At 45.2% G+C, this 24,445-nt stretch overlaps 1 protein-coding gene across 3 annotated transcripts in view; it reads left to right on the forward strand.

The window, feature by feature from the left end:
* The window catches only part of msk (importin-7 msk), a 44,065-nt gene that overhangs the window by 2,575 nt on the left and 17,045 nt on the right, over positions 1–24,445 (forward strand). For all 3 annotated transcript variants that reach the window (XM_027371395.2, XM_070115376.1, XM_027371397.2), the window contains exons 2-14: positions 7,472–7,707; positions 7,851–8,009; positions 9,515–9,671; positions 10,215–10,399; positions 17,687–17,860; positions 18,018–18,163; positions 18,730–18,893; positions 19,360–19,479; positions 19,676–19,864; positions 20,046–20,201; positions 20,994–21,162; positions 21,352–21,443; positions 22,223–22,366. In XM_027371395.2, coding sequence (XP_027227196.1) covers positions 7,472–7,707; positions 7,851–8,009; positions 9,515–9,671; positions 10,215–10,399; positions 17,687–17,860; positions 18,018–18,163; positions 18,730–18,893; positions 19,360–19,479; positions 19,676–19,864; positions 20,046–20,201; positions 20,994–21,162; positions 21,352–21,443; positions 22,223–22,366 — 2,091 coding nt within the window. The remainder of the gene's footprint in view (positions 1–7,471; positions 7,708–7,850; positions 8,010–9,514; positions 9,672–10,214; positions 10,400–17,686; positions 17,861–18,017; positions 18,164–18,729; positions 18,894–19,359; positions 19,480–19,675; positions 19,865–20,045; positions 20,202–20,993; positions 21,163–21,351; positions 21,444–22,222; positions 22,367–24,445) is intronic.

The raw sequence follows: 24,445 nt of genomic DNA on the forward strand, positions 1-24,445 counted from the left end.
ATGTTTGTAAGCTTTCTGGCAATATGTAAAAGTACATAATGTAATCTGTCATGGCATTCATAGATTTTAGAATTGAGATTTTTGTTTTGTTTTTAACATTGATGTCACAAATTAAGCTAGCTAGTTATTTTACAAAACAAAGTTAGCGATATAAATGGGTCTACCTTTCAATATGAGCCTAAGCATTTTGTATTGTGATTGTTTTACTAAGATTTATCCAGCCAAACCTATATCTAGCCATAATACAACTTAATGATTAATAAACAGTTTTCACCATATCCATACCCTCTTGTCTCCTCTAAATTACAAATTACAAATATTCCTTCAATGTCTGAGACAGATGTATGGGTAGGGAGCTGTATTTAAATAAATCCTCTGCTTTTAAAGCCCTTTTCTGGAAGCAGGAACTAAAATAAAAAGGATATTCATGACCCAAAGACTCTTATTCCTGAGCCACTAACCATTATAGTGAAATTCGGGAAATGATTCTACCCATTATCAAATCATTTTTTATTTGTTTGAGAATAAGCCACCCTTGTTGCTAGGTAACTGGCCTCTTCCAATATGGCCAGTCAGAAGCACAAAGAAAAATTTAACCACCAAGACTTCGTAACTGCTGCCCTTTTCCCATCACTGACTTGCAAGATTTAATTGTTTGGGAAATTCCATGGACATTGAGTAGTTCCAAACCTTAATAGCTTTATTTGATAAGACTCCAGTTTATATGGAGAACATTGACAAGAAGTTGATTGGTAACTTCAATCCCTAAAACATCCCTATTTTATGAACTCGCTTAGTTTTAGTGTAAAGAAGATTAGAAACTTGTTTGAAAATATCATGATACATCAATTTACTTGGAGTACTTGTGGGTCATTCTGCTGAAAGAGGAGATACTAAAATTACTGTGATGAAGGCTTTTGTTGTTAATGATTTTTCCCCTGTTATGGAGCTATGAATGGTTGGGTATTGTAGTCTTTGGGTAGATAAAATTTATTGATACAGTAATAGGACTTAAATGAGAGGTTGGGTGATCCTTTGTTGGAATTTTGAGTGGTTGAGTGAGTGTGTATGTGTGGTTGAGTGCGTATGTGAGTGGGGTTGAGTGAGTATGTGTGTGGTTGAGGGAGTGTGTGTGTGGTTGAGTGAGTGTGTGTGTGTGTGTGGTTGAGTGAGTGTGTGTGTGTGTGTGTGTGGTTGAGTGAGTGTGTGTGTGTGTGTGTGTTTGTGTGTGTGTGTGAGTTGAGTGAGTGTGTGTGTGTGTGTGTGAGTTGAGTGAGTGTGTGTGTGTGTGTGTGAGTTGAGTGTGTGTGTGTGTGTGAGATGTGTGTGTGTGTGTGGGTGATGTTTGAGTATGTGTGTGTGTGTGTGGTGAGTGAGGGTGTGTGTGTGTGTGGTTGAGTGAGTGTGTGTGTGTGTGTGGTTGAGTGAGTGTGTGTGTGTGTGTGGTTGAGTGAGTGTGTTTGTGTCTGTGGTTGAGTGAGTTTGCGTGTGTGTCTGTGGTTGAGTGAGTGTGCGTGTGTGTCTGTGGTTGAGTGAGTGTGCGTGTGTGTCTATGGTTGAGTGAGTGTGTGTGTGTGTGTGGTTGAGTGAGTGTGTGTGTGTGTGTGTGGTTGAGTGAGTGTGCGTGTGTGTCTGTGGTTGAGTGAGTGTGAGTGTGTGTCTGTGGTTGAGTGAGTGTGTGTGTGTGTCTGTGGTTGAGTGAGTGTGCATGTGTGTCTGTGGTTGAGTGAGTGTGCGTGTGTGTCTGTGGTTGAGTGAGTGTGCGTGTGTGTCTGTGGTTGAGTGAGTGTGCGTGTGTGTCTGTGGTTGAGTGAGTGTGCGTGTGTGTCTGTGGTTGAGTGAGTGTGCGTGTGTGTCTGTGGTTGAGTGAGTGTGCGTGTGTGTCTGTGGTTGAGTGAGTGTGCGTGTGTGTCTGTGGTTGAGTGAGTGTGCGTGTGTGTCTGTGGTTGAGTGAGTGTGCGTGTGTGTCTGTGGTTGAGTGAGTGTGCGTGTGTGTCTGTGGTTGAGTGAGTGCGCGTGTGTGTCTGTGGTTGAGTGAGTGTGCGTGTGTGTCTGTGGTTGAGTGAGTGTGCGTGTGTGTCTGTGCTTGAGGGAGTGTGCGTGTGGGTCGGTGGTTGAGTGAGTGTGCGTGTGTGTCTGTGGTTGAGTGAGTGTGCGTGTGTGTCTGTGGTTGAGTGAGTGTGCGTGTGTGTCTGTGGTTGAGTGAGTGTGCGTGTGTGTCTGTGGTTGAGTGAGTGTGCGTGTGTGTCTGTGATTGAGTGTGTGTGTGTGTGTGTGTATATGAGTGAGTGAGTGCATGCATGCATGCATGTATGTATTTGTGTATCTGTCTGTCTGGTTGTCTCTACATTTTCTTTTTTTTTTTTTTTTTGTGTGTGTGTATGGGAAAAAAAGTATTGAAAGTGAAAAGTGAATTTGTAGGATATTCTGTCTGTGGCAACAACATTGTCAAACTCTTCAAATCATCAGCATATTTATGTGGTGCATTACTATTGAAAGTTTAAAATACTAGAAACTATGATAGGACAGTACATCAAAATATACAAGGTCCTAGATCACATTTGAGTCACTTGCTCAGCTTGTGCTATATTCTGGAAAGAGATGGTCATTATTGTGGTATCAGATTTCCTTTGCCCTTTGAGGTCAAGAAGCAGATGCTGTGACCTGGTTGCTGCTGAGGTGGTTGTACTCCTCTCTTTGTCACAGAGCCACCTTTGTTAAGAATCTTTTTTATATTGGCCACGGCTGTGCCTTCCATTATTTAGACATTTATGATGGTGACAGGTCTAAAGAAAAGGTGATTTAGCACTTTCTTGTCTCCCTTGTTACTCCCCTAAGTGTAGGGTTGTAGGGCTGAGTAATCAGGATATGTACATGTAACTTTTTCAGTTTGTCTTTTTATTATGATGGTGAGTGATTCCTAGCATTGCAGATGTAATTTATAAAATTGCTGTTGATGTTATTTATTAAATTGCAGTTGATGTTATTTAAAACTTTAATAGTGCTGTTGTAGTTTTATCATTTTAATGATACTAGATGTATACAAATACTATAGTACTTTCAATAACCATTTTTACTATTTTTACAAGAAAGTGAGTAGATTACTTTAAAAGGGTGTTATTATTTAACCCTTTTGTCCCCTCTGATGCAGTGGCATCTTTGTGGTGTCATTAGTCTCCTTATTTTACTGAATCATTGTGTATACAAGACTTGGCAGGCAAAGCAGCGTATGGCATGGGTTGGGGGTGGCATTATACTGTGTTTGTATTCAGGGGTGACATTCTGGCCCAAAGGCTGACGTTGCTGTTTACTTTTTGCATGTCAGGCAAGAGGATTTTCTCTTAATCTGTTCATCTTTCTTTTCTCTTTGCTCTCCCTGCTCTCCCTCCTTTCCTCCCTTCCTTTCCCTTTTTCTTCCTCCCTCTCCTCTCCCTCCCTCCCTTCCTTTCCCTTTTTCTTCCTCCCTCTCCTCTCCCTCCCTCCCTCTCCTCTCCCTCCCTCCCTCTCCTCTCCTCTCCCTCCCTCCCTCTCCTCTCCCTCCCTCCCTCCCTCCCTCCCTCTCCTCTCCCTCCCTCCCTCTCCTCTCCCTCCCTCCCTCTCCTCTCTCCTCTCTCCTCTCTCCTCCCTCCCTCCCTCCCTCTGCTCTCTCCTCCCTCCCTCCCTCCCTCTGCTCTCTCCTCCTCCCTCCCTCCCCTCTCTCCTCCTCTCCCTCCCTCCCCTCTCTACTCCTCCTCCCTCCCTCCCCTCTCTACTCCTCCCTCCCTTCCCTCTCTCCTCCTCCTCCCTCCCTTCCCTCTCTCCTCCTCCTCCCTCCCTCCCCTCTCTCCTCCTCCTCCCTCCTCCTCCTCCTCCCTCCCTCCCCTCTCTCCTCCTCCTCCCTCCCTCCCCTCTCTCCTCCTCCTCCCTCCCTCCCCTCTCTCCTCCTCCTCCCTCCTTCCCCTCTCTCCACTTCCTCCTCTTTCCCTTCCCTCTCTTCTCCTTTCCTCCCTCCCCTCTCTTCTTCTCCCTCTCTCTCCCTCTCCCTCCCTCCCTCCCCTCCCTCCCTCTCCTCTCCTCTCCTCTCCTCTCCTCTCCTCTCCTCTCCTCTCCTCTCCTCTCCTCTCCTCTCCTCTCCTCTCCTCTCCTCTCCTCTCCTCTCCTCTCCTCTCCTCTCCTCTCCTCTCCTCTCCTCTCCTCTCCTCTCCTCTCCTCTCCTCTCCTCTCCTCTCCTCTCCTCTCCTCTCCTCTCCTCTCCTCTCTTCTCTCTTTTCCCTCCCTGCTCTCCCCTCCCCTCCCCTCTCCTCTCTCTTTTCCCTCCCTGCTCTCCTCTCCTCTCCTCTCCTCTCCTCTCCTCTCCTCTCCTCTCCTCTCCTCTCCTCTCCTCTCGTGTCCTCTCCTGTCCTCTCCTCTCCGCTCCTCTCCTCTCCTCTCCTCTCCTCTCCTCTCCTCACCTCACCTCTCCTCACATCTCCTCTCCTCTCCTCTCCTCTCCTCTCCTCTCCTCTCCTCTTGTCCTTTCCCTCCCTGCTCTCCCCTCCCCCTTCTCTCCTCCTTTCCCTCCCTGATCTCCCCTCCCCTCTCTCCTCCTTTCCCTCTCTGCTCTCCCCTCCCCTCTCTCCTCCTTTCCCTCTCTGCTCTCCTCTCCCCTCTCTCCTCCTTTCCCTCCCTGCTCTCCCCTCCCCTTTCTCCTCCTATCCCTCCCTCCCCTCTCTCCTTTCTCCTCCTATCCCTCCCTCCCCTCTCTCCTTTCTCCTCCTATCCCTCCCTCCCCTCTCTCCTTTCTCCTCCTATCCCTCCCTCCCCTCTCTCCTTTCTCCTCCTATCCCTCCCTCCCCTCTCTCCTTTCTCCTCCTATCCCTCCCTCCCCTCTCTCCTTTCTCCTCCTATCCCTCCCTCCCCTCTCTCCTTTCTCCTCCTATCCCTCCCTCCCCTCTCTCCTTTCTCCTCCTATCCCTCCCTCCCCTCTCTCCTTTCTCCTCCTATCCCTCCCTCCCCTCTCTCCTTTCTCCTCCAATCCATCTGTATCCTCTCTCCTTTCTCCTCCTATCCCTCCATCTCCTCTCTCCTTTCTCCTCCTATCCCTCCATCTCCTCTCTCCTTTCTCCTCCTATCCCTCCATCTCCTCTCTCCTTTCTCCTCCTATCCCTCCATCTCCTCTCTCCTTTCTCCTCCTATCCCTCCATCTCCTCTCTCCTTTCTCCTCCTATCCCTCCATCTCCTCTCTCCTTTCTCCTCCTTTCCCTCCCTCTCCTCTTCCTCTCCTCTCCCTCTCCTCTCCACCCCCCACCCCCCTCTCCCCTTCGGCCCTCACCACACCCCTCCCTCTCTCCCTCTCCCTGCTTTTTTCATTCTTTTTTTCCCATGCTATTTTTTTTCTTTTCTTATGCCTACCCTGTACTTCCTCCTTTTACTTGCCCACTTATTTAAAATCAATCCCTGTAGTTCCATTTTTTTCCAAACTTTTTCTATCTTATCCTTATTTCTTTCATCTCCTCTCTCCCTCTCCCTCTCCCTCTCTTTTCCCACTCCCCTCTCCCTCTCTTTTCCCACTCCCCTCTCCCTCTCTTTTCCCACTCCCCTCTCCCTCTCTTTTCCCACTCCCCTCTCCCTCTCTTTTCCCACTCCCCTCTCCCTCTCTTTTCCCACTCCCCTCTCCCTCTCTTTTCCCACTCCCCTCTCCCTCTTTTCCTACTCCCCCTCTCTCTCTCTTTTCCCACTCCCCCTCTCTCTCTCTTTTCCCACTCCCCCTCTCTCTCTCTTTTCACTCCCCCTCTCTCTCTCTTTTCACTCCCCCTCTCTCTCTCTTTTCCCACTCCCCCTCTCTCTCTCTTTTCCCACTCCCCCTCTCTCTCTCTTTTCCCACTCCCCCTCTCTCTCTCTTTTCCCACTCTCCTCTCCCTCCCTCTTCCTTCTCTTCCCTCTCCCTCTCTCTTCCCACTCCCCCTCTCCTGTTCCCTTTTTCTCTACCTCTTCCACTTCCCCCTTTCTCTTGCCTATCTCTGCTGTCCTTTTCTATTCCATCTTGTCTCCCTTTTCTCCCTCTCCCATCAGCATCACTCCTCCTTTATATTCCAAGCCTTTCCATCTCCCCCCCCCCCACCCCATGCCCTCTCCCCCTCCTTTTCCCCATCTGTGAATGTGATCTTGAATTATTTGAAGTGATTTGCATAATTTAGATGATTCTTTGTTAAGTATATCAGAAAAAGTTTGCTTTCACATTGCTCATAAACATTACGAGTTGTATATGTTTTGGAATACATTTTTTTTTATAGATTTTTCTTTTGTCTTTGTTCATTTTCTCTTGCAATTTTCTTATTTTTCTTTCCTGTCTTCTTATTAGTATTCTTTTCTTCCCATCTCCTCCCTCCTCCTCCTCCCTCTCCTCCTCCTCCACCTCCCTCTCCTCCTCCTCCTCCCCCTCCTCCTCCACCTCCCTCTCCTCCTCCTCCTCCTCCTCCACCTCCCTCTCCTCCTCCTCCACCTCCCTCTCCCCCTCCTCCTCCTCCTCCACCTCCCTCTCCTCCTCCTCCTCCTCCTCCCCCTCCTCCTCCACCTCCCTCTCCTCCTCCGCCGCCTCCACCACCTCCCTATCCTCCTCCGCCGCCCCCACCACCTCCCTCTCCTCCTCCCCCGCCTCCACCACCTCCCTCTTCTCCTCCGCCCCCCCCACCACCTCCCTCTCCTCCTCTTCCTCCCTCTCCTCCTCCTCCTCTCTCTCCCTTCTCTCTCCCTTCTCCTTCTCCTCCTCCTCCTCTCTCTCCTCGCTCCTCGCCCCTCTTCTCTAACCCCCTCCACATGTCATTCTCACTCTGCTTCATGCATATCTTATTTTCGTCTCCATCTTCCAAGTTTTAACTTATTTTCTCATTTTCTGTAGGACTCCTTTATTTTTTACTCCCCCCCCCTCGCACACACACACACATACACATACATACACACACATACACACGCTATCTTGCCCTTTCCATGCTGTTATTTGACGTGGTGAATACCGAAGCAGTTATAGGTTTTGGAATGTTACAAGCCTTGGGTCACATTTGTGAGTGACTGGATCAGCTCTAGCTCTTTTATATTCTGCAGTGTAATGTTACTATCAGGCCACATGTAGATCATATCAGTATACATTAAAAGTAGTCAGAGGTATTCCTGTGAAATGGTGATGCTCCGAATAGTTGTATTGATGATATAAACAAACATTAGTTTGGAGATGCGTTCTATGTTCTCAGCATGGAATGTATAACAATTGTCTTTTCTATTCTTCTCCTCTCAGATGATTGAGTAGGAAATGCTTGTTCATTATATCAGGTGAATTTCACGTTGTTATTGTAATTAATTCAGCACCATATCATTTTTATTTTTTATTTATTTTTTCATGACTTGATAAATCAGTTTTTATGCCCATTTATTTTCATCTATCTGATATCATCCCAGGTTATACTTGTTTAGCATTACATTTCAGTAGATTTGAATTTTGTAATTGTTATATTTTCAGATGAAAAAAATAATTGGGTTTACCCCAGCACTCCTTCAAGTTGTCATGATGGGGGAACTTGACATGCCAGTAAGACAGGCAGGCGTTATATACCTAAAGAACATGGTAGCACAGTACTGGAAAGATGCAGAGTATGAGGCTGGTGAGCCTATTCCATTCCACATTCACGAGCAGGATCGGGCCATGATCCGCGATGCCATTGTCGATGCAGTTGTTCATGCACCAGATCTTGTAAGGTAAGAATCATAAATCTGAACATTTCCCTCTCATGTCAGATTATATCCTGACTTCATCATTATACATTAATATTGCATTCTTTCCAACAAATAATTCTTGCTTTTTAGATTTTCATAATTTCTGTTTCCATTTCTCTCTACAGAGTACAGCTTGCTGTCTGCACATATCAGATGGTCAAACATGACTTCCCAGGTCGCTGGACGACCATTGTCGACAAGATTAGTATTTATCTTCAAAATCCCGACACAAATCTCTGGAATGGCAGTCTCCTCTGCTTATATCAGCTCGTCAAGAATTTTGAGTGAGTTGCAAAATATTAATTTTTGAGTCAATATATTTACCAAAGATGGATTTAAGTTCAAGTGTGTGTTACATATAAGATCAAGAACAGGGAATTGCTGTGCTTCAGAGTTCTAGGCCACATCTTTTTTTACAAAGGAGACCTCATGAGTTCATGCTACAATTTCTACATAATACAATGGAAGCAAAAATCCCTGTATACTTTGTCTGTTATCCAACTATACAGTTGTTTTCCTTCCCCTGGAAAGAGAGAGTTGTCTTTTTATATTCTGAAACTCATTAGACTCATTAAGCTCATTAGACTTTAAAAAATAAAGAAAAATTTGTGCAACATGTATTACTAGAATGAAGCAGAAACTGCAATTATGACATGGCCACAATGTAAGGACTTTTGTTTTGAAGCAACTAATATCAGTATCTTAAGAAGTTTAGAATTAGTATGGTAATTGTAGTTAATGTTTAAGGTTAGATATTTATAGAAGATAGATAATTTAATGTCAGAAATGAGATTTGGATTGAGATTTAAAAAAAAAAGATAATGCGGAAACAACACAGCTGAATAAAAGTGCTGAGAATAATCACATGTGGAGAACCTCAGATATTTGGACAGGTGTGAATTGAACACCTGTGATGAAGCTTTAACACTTGTGTTTACTGTACAGTTATTTGAGAAACTCCATATTAGTTAGATTGTAGCTAATGGCAACTTTGATATTAGCTGTGCTGATGTTTATCACTTCATTTCCTACTTAGATAATTACAATTGCTTTCATTACTGCTAGTTTTCTTGGGAAAGAATGGCTTCCAGATCTCCTTTTACAGGAGAAAGTGACTAATACCACCAAAGGCACTATTAGTATGACTACCACTAATGTCACTACTGCAGTAAATTATAACTTTCATCATTTGTATTTAGACTGCTACCACTACTTCTATCCTATTACAACCATTAAGTTTACTATTGTTTCTACCACACTAGTTCTTTTACTATTATCACAAGTATTTCTTTACTGCAGCAAAAGTATACATTTTTTTGTAGTTTGTATTCAGGTACAGATCATAAAAATTTGTGATTGGGCAAACAGAAACATAGACTTGTATTAAAGGACTCACTAGAAAAATAGTGGAAGAGGAATAAGGACAGAGAAAGGAGGAAACACTAGAGTGGCAACTAAGATTGGCATTTGGTACAACATTGCCATGACCCTCAACTGAATAAATTACATTATCTTTGATTTCCTTCTTTGTGATATTGTTTTGTGGGTGAACATTTTCTTTCTGCATGTTGATGTGGGAATTGTACTATTTTCTTTGTATACTCCATTAGCATCAAGGAGTTATTAACTGAATTCAGTTATATTAGCAGTTCGATTAGCTTTTCATTTCCTGCAATTGCTTATAGTGAAAGTAATCGTTACTAAAGGAAGGAAAGTTTCTTTAGTATGTTGCATTCTTTTATGCTGAGTTACAGTGGAAGAAAAATAATTTCCTGTTTTCTTTTTCCAGATATAAAAAGAAGGAAGAACGGGGTCCACTTCATGAGGCAATGAGAATGCTGTTGCCAATGTGTTATGAGCGTATAGTTCACCTTCTGCCAGATCCCTCTGAACATTCAACGTTACTACAAAAACTGATTCTTAAGATCTTCTATGCTCTTACACAGGTAACTTAAGCTAGCTTGTGCATCTTTTTTGGTTTAATAGTCAAGCTAGCTTGTGCATCTTTTTTGGTTTAAATAGTCATTGGCTTTTTATGTTTTACCTCTGCTAATACTCCTAATCAGGAACCTCGGACCTACTTAAGTATTGGCTCCTTTATTGAACTTTTTTATTATATTGGTATTAATTGAAAATACAGATCAGTTTAGGATTACATTCCTAAATAGGATTTTTGTATATAGATTTAATAAGAAGTATAATTTAATTATCATTTGCAAAGTTGGAAACCATTTGTGTCATTTAGATTTAATCATATTAACTGATGAAATCACTGTGTAGACTTCATAAAATGAAAATAATGCAGTAAATGTTTTAAAAATGGCCTTGTGGCTGATTGCAATTTGAGGGTAAGTAAGGTGGAAAACCTTTTACCGAATACAAAGCAGGATTTATTAACATGGTCATATGTATTAAAACAAAATTAAATTAAATTATTTCCAAATATCTTTTTATTGAGCCTGGTTAACTTGTTCTCTCTTACTTTACAGTACCACTTACCTTTAGAGCTGTTGAGTCGAGACACCTTTACACAGTGGATGGAGGTCACACGACAGGTAGCCGACAGACCTGTGCCAGACCAGACGTTACAGGTGGATGAGGAAGAGAGACCAGACTTGCCATGGTGGAAGATCAAGAAATGGGCATTACACATCTTGGCCAGAATATTTGAAAGGTAAGTTCTTGGAAATGGCTTTCTTTGCATTCTCTTTCTGCCTCTTCCTCCTCCTCCTCCTCCTCCTCCTCCTCCTCCTCCTCCTCCTCCTCCTCCTCCTCCTCCTCCTCCTCCTCCTCCTCCTCCTCCTCCTCCATCTCCTCCTCCTTCTCCATCTCCTCCTCCTCCTCCATCTCCTCCTCCTCCTTCTCCATCTCCTCCTCCTTCTCCTCCTCCATCTTCATCTCCTCCTCCTTCTCCTCCTTCTCCATCTCCTCCTCCTCCTCCTTCTCCATCTCCTCCTCCTCCTCCTCCTCCATCTCCTCCTCCTCCTCCTCCTCCATCTCCTCCTCCTCCTCCTCCATCTCCTCCTCCTCCTCCTCCATCTCCTCCTCCTCCTCCTCCATCTCCTCCTCCTCCTCCTCCATCTCCTCCTCCTCCTCCTCCTCCTCCTCTTCCTCCCTCTCCTCATTCTCCTCTTCCTCTGTCTCCTCATTCTCCTCCTCCTCCTCTTCCTCCATCTCCTCATTCTCCTCCTCCTCCTCTTCCTCCATCTCCTCCTCCTCCTCCATCTCCTCATTCTCCTCCTCTTCCTCCATCTCCTCCTCCTCTTCCTCCATCTCCTCCTCCTCCTCCTCCTCCTCCATCTCCTCCTCCTCCTCCATCTCTTCCTCCTCCTCCTCCTCCTCCCTCTCTTCCTCCTCCTCCTCCCCCTCCATCTCCTCCTCTTCCTCCATCTCCTCCTCCTCCTCCTCCATCTCCTCCTCTTCCTCCATCTCCTCCTTCTCCTCCTCCATCTCCTCCTCCTCCTCCTCCTCCTCCTCCTCCATCTCCTCCTCCTCCTCCTCCATCTCCTCCATCTCCTCCTCCACCATCTCCTCCATCTCCTCCTCCACCATTTCCTCCATCTCCTCCTCCACCATCTCCTCCATCTCCTCCTCCACCATCTCCTCCATCTCCTCCATCTCCTCCTCTTCCATGTAATGTATGTAGTGGGAGGAAGGAGGTGTCCCACCCCCCACTATTATTAAATGTTGTTTGGTAGGTCATGGCTGAGCGGTAAGGCAGTTGTAAGTAAGAAAGATGTTGGTGCAGTTAAACTTGTCGCAGTTTTCTTGTCTTTATTCTGGGTAACTGGTACAGAGGGCAAGGCAGAGGCCCAGGGAAGGGCACGTCCTGCCAAGCCCGTGAGGGCAAGCGGTCTGAGATAGATGGCACAGGAATTGCCATGAACGAAGTATGTTTTGTGACAATATACAATGGAAAAACATGAAAGAATATGGATGAACATAGATTTAGAGATATTAGGCCACATGACCGTTTTGTGGAGAGGAACAAGGGTATGGTTGACATGATATCGGTATATTTTTACAGTCAAAACATTGTGGTTATGGGACGGACTGGCTGACTATACATGAAACATAGAACATTTGAATATCAATGATAAAATGTTACATACATCCTTATTCAGAATAAGCATTTCATAAGAAACATTTTGAGTATAAACATGACATATTTATACTTGAAGACAACAGAATAAATGCATGGAAATGTATGAGAGTAATAAGGGTCAGATTAGCGTGTTCTACGGTCACTTCGTCAATGTCGGGCACAGGGCACTCTGGAATCTCGTAAAATAAACAACACATGGCTTTCGTGGTCTGTGAGGGGGCAGGTCACTAGACTCCATCTCCTCCATCTCCTCCATCTCCTCCATCTCCTCCTCCTCCTCTACCATCTCCTCCATCTCCTCTACCATCTCCTCCATCTCCTCTACCATCTCCTCCATCTCCTCTACCATCTCCTCCATCTCCTCCATCTCCTCTACCATCTCCTCTACCATCTCCTCTACCATCTCCTCCATCTCCTCCATCTCCTCTACCATCTCCTCTACCATCTCCTCCATCTCCTCTACCATCTCCTCTACCATCTCCTCCATCTCCTCTACCATCTCCTCCATCTCCTCCATCTCCTCTACCATCTCCTCCATCTCCTCCTCCTCCTCCTCCTCCTCCTCCTCCTCCTCCTCCTCCCCCACCACCATCTCCTCCTCCTCCTCCTCCTCCTGTACAACTACCACCTCCTCCTCTTTATCCCCCACCACCTCCTCCTCCTCCTCCTCCTCTACCATCTGCTCGTCCTCCTCCTCCTCCTCCTCCTCCTCCTCCTCCTCCTCTACCATCTCGTCCATCTCCTCCTCCTCATCTACCATCTCCTCCATCTCCTCCTCCTTCTCCTTCTCCTTCTCCTCTACCATCTCCTCCATCTCCTTCTCCTCCTTCTCCTCTACCATCTCCTCCATCTCCTTCTCCTCCTCCTCCTCTACCATCTCCTCCATCTCCTTCTCCTCCTCCTCCTCTACCATCTCCTCCATCTCCTCCTCCTCCTCTACCATCTCCTCCATCTCCTCTACCATCTCCTCCATCTCCTCCTCCTCCTCCTCTACCATCTCCTCCATCTCCTCCTCCTCCTCTACCATCTCCTCCATCTCCTCCTCCTCCTCTACCATCTCCTCCATCTCCTCCTCCTCCTCTACCATCTCCTCCATCTCCTCCTCCTCCTCTACCATCTCCTCCATCTCCTCCTCCTCCTCTACCATCTCCTCCATCTCCTCCTCCTCCTCTACCATCTCCTCCATCTCCTCCTCCTCCTCTACCATCTCCTCCATCTCCTCCTCCTCCTCTACCATCTCCTCCATCTCCTCCTCCTCCTCTACCATCTCCTCCATCTCCTCCTCCTCCTCTACCATCTCCTCCATCTCCTCCTCCTCCTCTACCATCTCCTCCATCTCCTCCTCCTCCTCTACCATCTCCTCCATCTCCTCCTCCTCCTCTACCATCTCTTCCATCTCCTCCTCCTCCTCTACCATCTCTTCCATCTCCTCCTCCTCCTCTACCATCTCCTCCATCTCCTCCTCCTCCTCTACCATCTCCTCCATCTCCTCCTCCTCCTCTACCATCTCCTCCATCTCCTCCTCCTCCTCTACCATCTCCTCCATCTCCTCCTCCTCCTCTACCATCTCCTCCATCTCCTCCTCCTCCTCTACCATCTCCTCCATCTCCTCCTCCTCCTCTACCATCTCCTCCATCTCCTCCTCCTCCTCTACCATCTCCTCCATCTCCTCCTCCTCCTCTACCATCTCTTCCATCTCCTCCTCCTCCTCTACCATCTCTTCCATCTCCTCCTCCTCCTCTACCATCTCCTCCTCCTCCTCTACCATCTCCTCCTCCTCTACCATCTCCTCCATCTCCTCCTCCTCCTCTACCATCTCCTCCATCTCCTCCTCCTCCTCCTCCTCTACCATATCTTCCATCTCCTCCTCCTCCTCTACCATCTCCTCCATCTCCTCCTCCTCCTCTACCATCTCCTCCATCTCCCCCTCCTCCTCTACCATCTCCTCCATCTACTCCATCTCCTCATCCTCCTCTACCATCTCCTCCATCTCCTCATCCTCCTCTACCATCTCCTCCATCTCCTCATCCTCCTCTACCATCTCCTCCATCTCCTCATCCTCCTCTACCATCTCCTCCATCTCCTCATCCTCCTCTACCATCTCCTCCATCTCCTCATCCTCCTCTACCATCTCCTCCATCTCCTCATCCTCCTCTACCATCTTCTCATCCTCTACCATCTTCTCCTCTACCATCTCCTCATCCTCCTCTACCATCTCCTCCTCCTCCTCCATCTCCTCCATCTCCTCTACCATCTCCTCCATCTCCTCTACCATCTCCTCCATCTCCTCCATCTCCTCTACCATCTCCTCCATCTCCTCCATCTCCTCCTCCTCTACCATCTCCTCCATCTCCTCTACCATCTCCTCCATCTCCTCTACCATCTCCTCCACCTCCTCCATTTCCTCCTCCTCTACCATCTCCTCCATCTCCTCCTCCTCTACCACCTCCTCCTCCTCCTCCTCTTCTACCATCTCCTCCTCCTCTACCACCTTCTCTACCACCTCCTCCTCCTCTACCATCTCCTCTTCCTCTACCATCTCCTCCTCCTCCTCTACCATCTCCTCCTCCTCCTCTACCATCTCCTCCATCTCCTCTACCATCTCCTCCTCCTCCTCTACCATCTCCTCCATCTCCTCTACCATCTCCTCCATCTCCTCTACCATCTCCTCCATCTCCTCTACCATCTCCTCCATCTCCTCTACCATCTCCTCCATCTCCTCTACCATCTCCTCCTCCTCCTCTACCATCTCCTCCTCCTCTTCCTCCTCCTCTTCCTCTACCATCTCCTCCTCCTCTTCCTCCTCCTCTTCCTCCATCTCCTCTTCCTCCTCCTCCATCTCCTCTTCCTCCTCCTCCATCTCCTCCTTTTCTTCCTCCCTATCTCTTCTTCCTCCATCTCCTCCTCCTCCTCCATCTCCTCCTCTTCCTCCTCCCTATCTCTTCTTCCTCCATCTCCTCCTCCTCCATTTCCATCTCCTCCTCCTCCTCCTCCTCCATCTCCTCCCTCTCCTCCTCCTCCTCCATCTCCTCCTCCTCATCCTCATCCTCCTCATCCTCCCTCTCCTCCTCCTCATCCTCCCTCTCCTCATCCTCCTCCATCTCCTCCTCCTCATCCTCCCTCTCCTCCTTGTCCTCCTCCCTTTCCTCCTCCTTGTCCTCCTACCTCTCCTCCTCCTCCCTCCTCCTCCTCCTCCCTCCTCCTCCTCCTACCCCTCCCCCCTTACGAGATAGCTTTCCTCTTCCGTCTTCCCTCTTCCTCCTCTTCCCTCTTTCCTCTTCCTCCTCATCCTTTTTCCTCTTCCCTTTTCCTCCTCTTCCCTCTACCCTCATCCTCCTCTTCCCTCTACCCTCATCCTCCTCTTCCCTCTACCCTCATCCTCCCAGACCACCTCCTCCCTCCTCCTAGACCTCCTCTATGTTTCACTCCTCTTCCCTTCTCCTCCTCCCTCTTCCCTCTTCCCTCTTCCCTCTTCCCTCTTCCCTCATCATCCTCCCTCTTCCCTCTTCCCTCTTCCCACTTCATCCTCCCTCTTCCCTCTTCATCCTCCCTCTTCCCTCTTCCCTCATCATCCTCCCTCTTCATCCTCCCTCTTCCCTCATCATCCTCCCTCTTCATCCTCCCTCTTCATCCTCCCTCTTCCCTCTTCATCCTCCATCTTCCCTCTTCATCCTCCATCTTCCCTCTTCATCCTCCATCCTCCTTCCCTCTTCCCTCTTCATCCTCCATCCTCCTTCTTCCCTCTTCCCTCTTCATCCTCCATCCTCCTTCTTCCCTCTTCCTCCTCCCTCTTCCCTCTTCCCTCATCATCCTCCCTCTTCCCTCTTCCCTCATCATCCTCCCTCTTCCCTCTTCCCTCATCATCCTCCCTCTTCCCTCTTCCCTCATCATCCTCCCTCTTCCCTCTTCCCTCATCATCCTCCCTCTTCCCTCATCATCCTCCCTCTTCCCTCTTCCCTCTTCCCTCATCATCTGCCCTCTTCCCTCTTCCCTCATCATCCTCCCTCTTCCCTCTTCCCTCATCATCCTCCCTCTTCCCTCTTCCCTCATCATCGTGCCTCTTCCCTCATCATCCTCCCTCTTCCCTCTTCCCTCATCATCCTCCCTCTTCCCTCTTCCCTCATCATCCTCCCTCTTCCCTCTTCCCTCATCATCCTCCCTCTTCCCTCTTCCTTCATCATCCTCCCTCTTCCCTCTTCCCTCATCATCCTCCCTCTTCCCTCATCATCCTCCCTCTTCACTCTTCCCTCATCATCCTCCCTCTTCCCTCTTCCCTCATCATCCTCCCTCTTCCCTCTTCCCTCATCATCCTCCCTCTTCCCTCTTCCCTCATCATCCTCCCTCTTCCCTCTTCCCTCATCATCCTCCCTCTTCCCTCTTCCCTCATCATCCTCCCTCTTCCCTCTTCCCTCATCATCCTCCCTCTTCCCTCTTCCCTCATCATCCTCCCTCTTCCCTCTTCCCTCATCATCCTCCCTCTTCCCTCTTCCCTCACCATCCTCCCTCTTCGCTCTTCCCTCACCATCCTCCCTCTTCCCTCTTCCCTTGCCATCCTCCCTCTTCCCTCTTCCCTCACCATCCTCCCTCTTCCCTCTTCCCTCATCATCCTCCCTCTTCCCTCTTCCCTCATCATCCTCCCTCTTCCCTCTTCCCTCATCATCCTCCCTCTTCCCTCCTCCCTCTTCCCTCATCATCCTCCCTCTTCCCTCTTCCCTCATCATCCTCCCTCTTCCCTCATCATCCTCCCACTTCCCTCTTCCCTCATCATCCTCCCACTTCCCTCTTCCCTCATCATCCTCCCACTTCCCTCTTCCCTCATCCTCCTCCCTCTTCCCTCTTCCCTCATCACCCTCCCTCTTCCCTCTTCCCTCATCACCCTCCCTCTTCCCTCTTCCCTCCTCACCCTCCCTCTTCCCTCTTCTCTCATTACCCTCCCTCTTCTCTCATCACCCTCCCTCTTCTCTCATCACCCTCCCTCTTCCCTCTTCTCTCATCACCCTCCCTCTTCCCTCTTCCCTCATCACCCTCCCTCTTCCCTCATCACCCTCCCTCTTCCCTCATCACCCTCCCTCTTCCCTCATCACCCTCCCTCTTCCCTCATCACCCTCCCTCTTCCCTCATCACCCTCCCTCTTCCCTCATCACCCTCCCTCTTCCCTCATCACCCTCCCTCTTCCCTCATCACCCTCCCTCTTCCCTCATCACCCTCCCTCTTCCCTCATCACCCTCCCTCTTCCCTCATCACCCTCCCTCTTCCCTCATCACCCTCCCTCTTCCCTCATCACCCTCCCTCTTCCCTCATCACCCTCCCTCTTCCCTCATCATCCTCCCTCTTCCCTCATCATCCTCTCTCTTCCCTCTTCCTTCATCCTCCACACCTCTACCCTCCTCCTAGACCTCCTCTACCTTTCACTCCTTCTCTTCTTCTACCTTTCACTCCTTCTCTTCTTCTACCTTTCACTCCTTCTCTTCTTCTACCTTTCACTCCTGCTACCTCCTCCTACCTCCTCCTTCTTTTCCCTCCTGCTGCTACCTCCTCCTCCTTTCCCCTCCTGCTGCTACCTCCTCCTCCTTTACCCTCCTGCTGCTACCTCCTCCTCCTTTACCCTCCTGCTGCTACCTCCTCCTCCTTTCCCCTCCTGCTGCTACCTCCTCCTCCTTTTCCCTCCTGCTTCCTTTTCCTCTTGGCTTCTCATATCCATTTTGTTAGCATTTTCCAACATATTCCTAATTGATTCTTAATTTAACAGTTCACATAAATGTGCATATTTTTCTGTCCATACATGTATATCTATGTATTTATAACTTATCAATCTATTTGTTGTATATCTATATATATGCCTTACTTTTTCCACAGATATGGTTGTCCTAGCACAGTTGGAAAGGAATACAAGCAGTTTGCTGAATGGTTCATCAAGACCTTCTCTCAGGGTATCCTTCAGGTACTGCTCAAGATCCTAGATCAGTACCGCAACAAAGTCTACATCTCGCCACGTGTCCTACAGCAGACTCTAAATTATTTGGAGCAGGGGTAAGGTTCTTTTTTGTGTGTCAAGATTTACAAACCTTCAATTTGATGTGAAGTTTGGGATAAAATGAAGAAAGACAAAAATATTATGTAATTATAAAATACTACATAATTATAAGGACAAATTCAAAGGTTTTATTTGATACTATTTTTTTTCCAGAGTGGGCCAGTCAGTCGCTTGGAAGCTCCTGAAGCCCCACATGCTCTCGGTGATTCAGCATGTTCTCTTCCCTCTTATGTGTTACTCAGACTCTGACCAGGAATTATGGAATTCCGACCCCTATGAATATGTTCGCGTTAAATTTGGTGAGTTGGCCCCCCCCCCCCCCCTTAAGGTTATTATACATTTTAAAGATGGTTCTGAGTGCTGGTGAATGTCAAGTAAGAATTATATTAACTACATACCGCCGGGGATGGCATGTGCATACATGCCATGCCCACTGTGTTTAAATTAGTAATTGTTTTACACATAGGTGGCTCCAAAAGTACTAAGTCACCAACTACCAGTCTTTACCCTTTTCTGTGATTTTCAATAATATTTTCTGGTATTTAATACTGCTCTTTGTAATGGCAATAACATTATAGTATTTATGATGTTTATAATAGAAATAACAGTATCAATATTGATAGCATTATTAAAAAAAAAAAAAAAAAAAAAAAAAAAAAAAAAAAAATCTTGGAAATTCAAGGAAAGCTAAAATCAGGGGACTCCTTTATGGCTATACACTGGCAGACCCATCTATGTACAAAGACATTTGATAAGACAATACTAAAGTATTAGGACAAGTAACTAAGGTGGGACAGTATTTTCCATAAAGTATTAGTAGTCACAAAAAAACAGAATCATAATACCTCTGTTCTGCTTCATCCAGATATCTATGAGGATCTGGTATCTCCCGTGACTGCTGCTCAGGCACTGCTCCTGTCGACCATCCGCAAGAGGAAGGAAATGTTGGAAAAGACCATGGTGTTCCTCATGCAGGTGCTCACCACACCCAATGTTGACCCAAGGCACAAGGATGGTGTCATGCATATGGTAAGTATCCTCATGTTGATCTAACAGTGGTTTCAGTGTCATGATAATTGCTTACTGGTTATGTAATATTACTCCTAAACAATTATTATCCTTAACCCATTGCTGACGGGTAAAAATGTTTGGCAATTGGACATATGGACGGGCTTGATCAGTAGTTTGCGAGCGACATTTAGCACCTAAAAGCTTTTATTTTGCTATGATTTATAAAAATGTTAAAATTTTAAAGGTTTACCTTCATTGTAGGTGCCATTGCCTAAAATTTTTACCATACAAATGAAGCCACTACTATCGGAGAAAAACAAACTCCGTCCGGCGAGCCAGTGGCACAGGAATGGGCATGACACGATGCCACCTGTCTTTCGGTCCACAACAACCATGGCATGTACGTACATGCCACCTGTCGGCTACGGGTTAAGAACTGGTAAAAGGAGTATGTCTTTATATTAATCTTTTTTCTTCTCAACAGATTGGTACTATGGGTGGTGTATTGCTAAAGAAGAGAGTATACAAAGACCAAATGGAAACCATGATTGCGCAGTATGTCTTCCCAGAGTTCCAGAGTCCATTTGGCTTCATGAGAGCACGAGTGAGTGGTCAAGACTATTTCTTATTCTTTTCAGAATTTGAAGTATATATAACCTTGGGTGTATCCAAATACATTGTCATGGCAATTAATTTATGTAGTGTTCAGTTTACAAACATACATCATTACCAAGAAAATGTGGGAGGTGGGGTGAGAAAAAAAATATATATATTTACATGTGACTTCATTTTCTCCACAGGCATGCTGGATCCTTCAGAACTTTGATGAAATTAGGTTCAAGTCGGAACAGAATATTGTAGCAGCCATGAACTGCATCCAGAATGCTCTCTTGAATGATCATGATCTGCCTGTCAAGGTGGAGGCTGCCATGGCACTGTCTGCCTTCCTGGCATCACAGAACAAGGCAGAGAAGATTGTAGAGCCCAATGTAAGTTTATCTGCCTCCATCTTGTTCTTTCCTTCGAAGTATATTGTTCACTGGTCAGTGTATAGTGACAACTTTGGGTACAAATACTCATTGTTTTTGATGAACAGTAAAGTATCAGTAAGTCAAGGAGATGCTGTATTTTTAAAGATATTTATTGTGCTTCATTTATTCCCTCGCCCAGATCCGACCCATTGTACAGGAATTACTCAAGGTCATAAAGGAGACAGAAAACGATGATCTCACAAATGTTATGTGCAAGATTGTGACCACTTACACAGAACAGTTGACTCCCATTGCTGTAGAGATGTGCACACAGCTGGCTGCTACCTTCCAACAGGTGGGAAATTTGTTTTATAGTGATATGTAAGAAGTATGTTGTTTAAAGATTGAAAGAGTGTAAATGCATGATTATTTCTACCTTTATTTTTATATCTATTTTCAAAGGGTAAAGCATTGTGATACTCCCAGGAATGACCCCCAAAACTTAACAAAACTGGTCTATTCAGGTTGATATCTTTACTTTTTCGGTGCACTTATGCCATCAAAGTTACAAGATCAACCCAGAACAAAGCAGGAATAAAGTACCATGTGGATTTGTACCTTGCCTTTGTGGTGTCTGAGTCCTGCTACAAATAAGAGAACTAGGTTAAGAAGACATCAAAGCAATTTATGTAGCCTTGAGAAAGATGAGTTTTTTACAAAGTACTGGATGTTAATTTTTCTCTCTGTATCACTTCTTTATCCTCATTCCTTCCTTTTATGCTTCAGTGGTTGTATTTCCTTTTTTTTATATTTTCTTCATAAATCTGAATACAAGCTTCAACTCCTCTAGCAGGTGGAAATAAATTCATCATGCTGAGTCTGTAGTTCTTATAACTGTAGTTGAAATTTTCAAATGAATCTCAATTATATTCCTTGAATAGGTAAAACTTTAATAATTTTCTCTCTTGAGTTGTATTAGAAGATTGAAAAGGTTTGGATTACTATGATCCAAAAATTTTCCTATGCTTTGAAAGATACTTGTTTTGGTGAAATTCTACAAATTTTGATAAGTAAAGTATTAACCCTTATTCATGCCTTGCTCCTATTATGACAACAGACTTCAATCTCTGTACTTTCCCTTGACCAGGTGGTGGACTCGGAGGACGGAGCAGATGAAAAGGCCATAACAGCCATGGGATTGCTCAGCACGATAGAGACGCTCATCAACTGCATGGAGGAGAACCCAGAGATCATGGCACAGATTGAGCCTATCACCCTCCAGGTGGTTGGCCTCATCCTCAGCAAAAGTGTTATGGGTAAGCATTTGAGGGCGCAAGTTGAAACTTTTCTAAGTTGTGGTTTGATGTGGCTTTTAACGTCTTTTTTTCCATGTAATTCTAGTGTTTGCCTTATTTGTGCATGTTGATAAGGTACTTCTCTTACAAAAAAAAAAAAAAAAAAAAAAAAAAGTCAAATTTGACGTGAATGCACTGCTCCACCCACAGAGTTTTACGAGGAGGCCCTTGCGTTAATCTACAGTCTCACCAGCACGAGGATATCCCCAGACCTCTGGAAATGCTTTGAAATGATGTATCAGGTGAGAATGTTTAAAGGTATTTTTGGAAAGCTTAACCCAGAAGTTCACTTTTTTTGTGGGTTTCATTTTCTGAAGTTTGAAGTAAATGTAGCTTGATCGAGACATTTTAGCTATTGTGTCAACAAGACATCTGGGTTCCTTTGAAGTTCTTTTTCTAAACAATGTACAAAGTATCCTTTTTAAGTTAAAAGAGAGTAACCAGTGGCTAAGACCATGATAGACATTTTTACTTTCATGTTGTTACTTTAGATCTGCTCCACAGTTGGAGTCTATAGAATTAATAGAAATTCAGAGAAGGAAATTAGGTTAGTTTTTCTTTGGTTGAATTGATAAATATTTCAAACAATTTCAATGAATATGTTGCTTCATGCTTGGCTTGTGGATATGAACCCTGTTTGGTATCTTTGCTTTTTTTGAGAATGTTTGTCAAATTTTAAACTACTTTCAAAAGATGTTGCATCATGATACTGCCAGGAATGATCCTAGAAATTAAAACAAACTTGTCTGGTTGATATCTTTACTTTTTTGGTGCACTTATGCCATCAAAGTTACAAGATCAACCCAGAACAAAGCAGGAATGAAGTACCATATGGATTTTATATCTGTGTGGTTTCTGAGTCCTGTGACAAGACTTGGATATTGTAACATTTGATCTTTTATGTATATTAAACTTTATAGTCAGGTCAGTTTATTGATGGAGCTTGTTTATTTATATATCCATGTTTTGCATGCAGATTGATTTTTTATGTAATATCTTTTGTTTCTTTCAACTTTTGCAGATGTTCAAGGTAGATGGCTTTGACTACTTCACGGAAATGATGCCAGCACTCCACAACTACATCACTGTTGACACAGAAGGCTTCCTAAGCAGTGAGGCTCGAGTTGCTGCAGTGTTTGAAATGTGCAAGAGTATTTTGACACAGGTGAGTGTTAGATACCCTTTTGCTCTACATATTTATATATGGGAAGGTTGTGTGTTTATAGATGGAAATGACCTGCAAAGTTATTATCACTGCTTATCAGGGGGGGCTAAAGTAATTTTTTTTTTTTTCTTTATTTGTGAAGAATCGGGATTATATGAAAAATTATTAATAGATGTAGTCATATGTTGGCCATGGCTAAGGAAACCATTGACTCAAGTGATAAACTGGAACCATGTATGGATTACAGGGAATCCATATAATCATTACTAATGAGATTAATCATCAAATTAGACTCTTCTTTAACCCAGTCACGCCGGGTATATTTTGTAGCCAAAATAAAAAAATCCGGGCGGCTACAAAATCGGCGGGCGAAGCTGCCCCGGAGTCTGTCCGCCCGCCCGGCCGCGCGCTGCTGCTGCGTCGGAGCGCAGCCCCGAGACAGCATCACACTGGCGGGCCGCCCGGCAATATTTATTTTTTCCGGTGTCTCATATATGTGACACCCGGGACGAATGGGTTAAAATTTGCGTCGAGTATTGTGGCAGACAATTCTTATAGAGAGATGTCTGTGTGAGAATTTACTGACTTGACTTTTTTTTAAGTACTGTATTTCTGCTTATCTGAATGACCTGGTCAGCTGTTGAGGTTATCTTACTATCCTCTTTACCACCTCTATAAGTTATACCATGTTTCTCGTTGACCTGTGTGACCTTGCACTATCAAGAAGTTTACCAATTTATCCATTTTCTTTAGGAATATATGTGACTTGTTTGACATGTATTCTTGTAGCTTTGATATCATGAACAGACTAAAACCTTGAACTCTTGCAAGTGATTGTGAATTTTTTTGGCCATCCTGGGTCAGTGCCTCAAAGGCCACTTAGGAATGAAAGTGCTGTGCTAACAGATTTCCAAACTGCATTTAAACTTGTGGCCAAACTTGAAGAGTTAAGTAGGAAATTGAGACCTAAATAAATGCTGCTAAGAAAGTGCTGAAAGTGACACATCACTAGTGAAAGATGAGGATGGGAAGTGCATAAAATCAGTAAAGAAACATTAAACCATAAGTTGAGTTTCATCACATTGAGATTGTCACATGTGCATCCCAGAGAGAGACTGAAAGAGGACATAAAATGGCATGAATGCACATTGAAGCTGGTTGTTTAGGATCAATTGTTCAGAAAGCTAGTGAGAGAGCTGCATATAGATAAAGTGAAAGGCTTCAAAAACTTGAAAAATAAATATCAATTACCGCAATCCTGTTCTAGATATGCAGTATGTTGAAAGTGACCATTTGTGCTTGACCGAATGCCACTGGGTACATGTAATGTTCAGTGTAGTTTTGTCTTGTGAGATATTTAAACATAGATGGCATCTAAATATTCTTTGATTTTGATGCAAGACTAAGACATTTCCATAAATCAGGGAAAAGGTAAACAGTTGGCATGACATGTAGATACCACCCCCAGTGCTAATTGGTTAATATGTATTAGCTCTCTGATTGTAGTGGATGGTTCTTGGGCAGTAGTTGATAGGCCTGCAATGATAAAAGCAAAGGCTGCCATTCAATATCATACTCTTGGAGAAGATGAAACCATAGTAGAGACAGCCAAAATGTTTGCTGAAGTAGATCTTCAGCTTGGCTGTGGTGGTCAGTACTTTGCTTGCCTCAACTGACATGTAATGCTGATGTGGTGTTCCTTATGATATCATGTAACTTCAAAATGCTAGAACAAGTCCCAAATTTTGATGCAAGAATTCTCAGTTCTCCATTGTTTAAACATATGAAGTGAGATTTAAACTTTTTACAGAAGTTGTTTAGTAAAGGATTGAGTGTTATTCAGGTAATATGTAATGCTATTCCAGGCCACGATCAGGATTGTGAGTGACTAAATAGGAATCTGAAGCACTCTGTGGAAAATGGTGTTGGTTAAAAATACTTAAACAGTAAGAGAAATAGTAAAAGAAAATGTATATATATAAAAGAGTAAATTTAAGCAGGAAAATCAACAAGAATGCAACTTTGCAACAGTCACATCCCATAGATGGCATATGATTGGATAAAATTGACATTTCTCAA

The sequence above is a fragment of the Penaeus vannamei genome, chromosome 37 (assembly GCF_042767895.1).
Source record: "Penaeus vannamei isolate JL-2024 chromosome 37, ASM4276789v1, whole genome shotgun sequence".
NCBI lineage: Eukaryota > Metazoa > Arthropoda > Malacostraca > Decapoda > Penaeidae > Penaeus > Penaeus vannamei.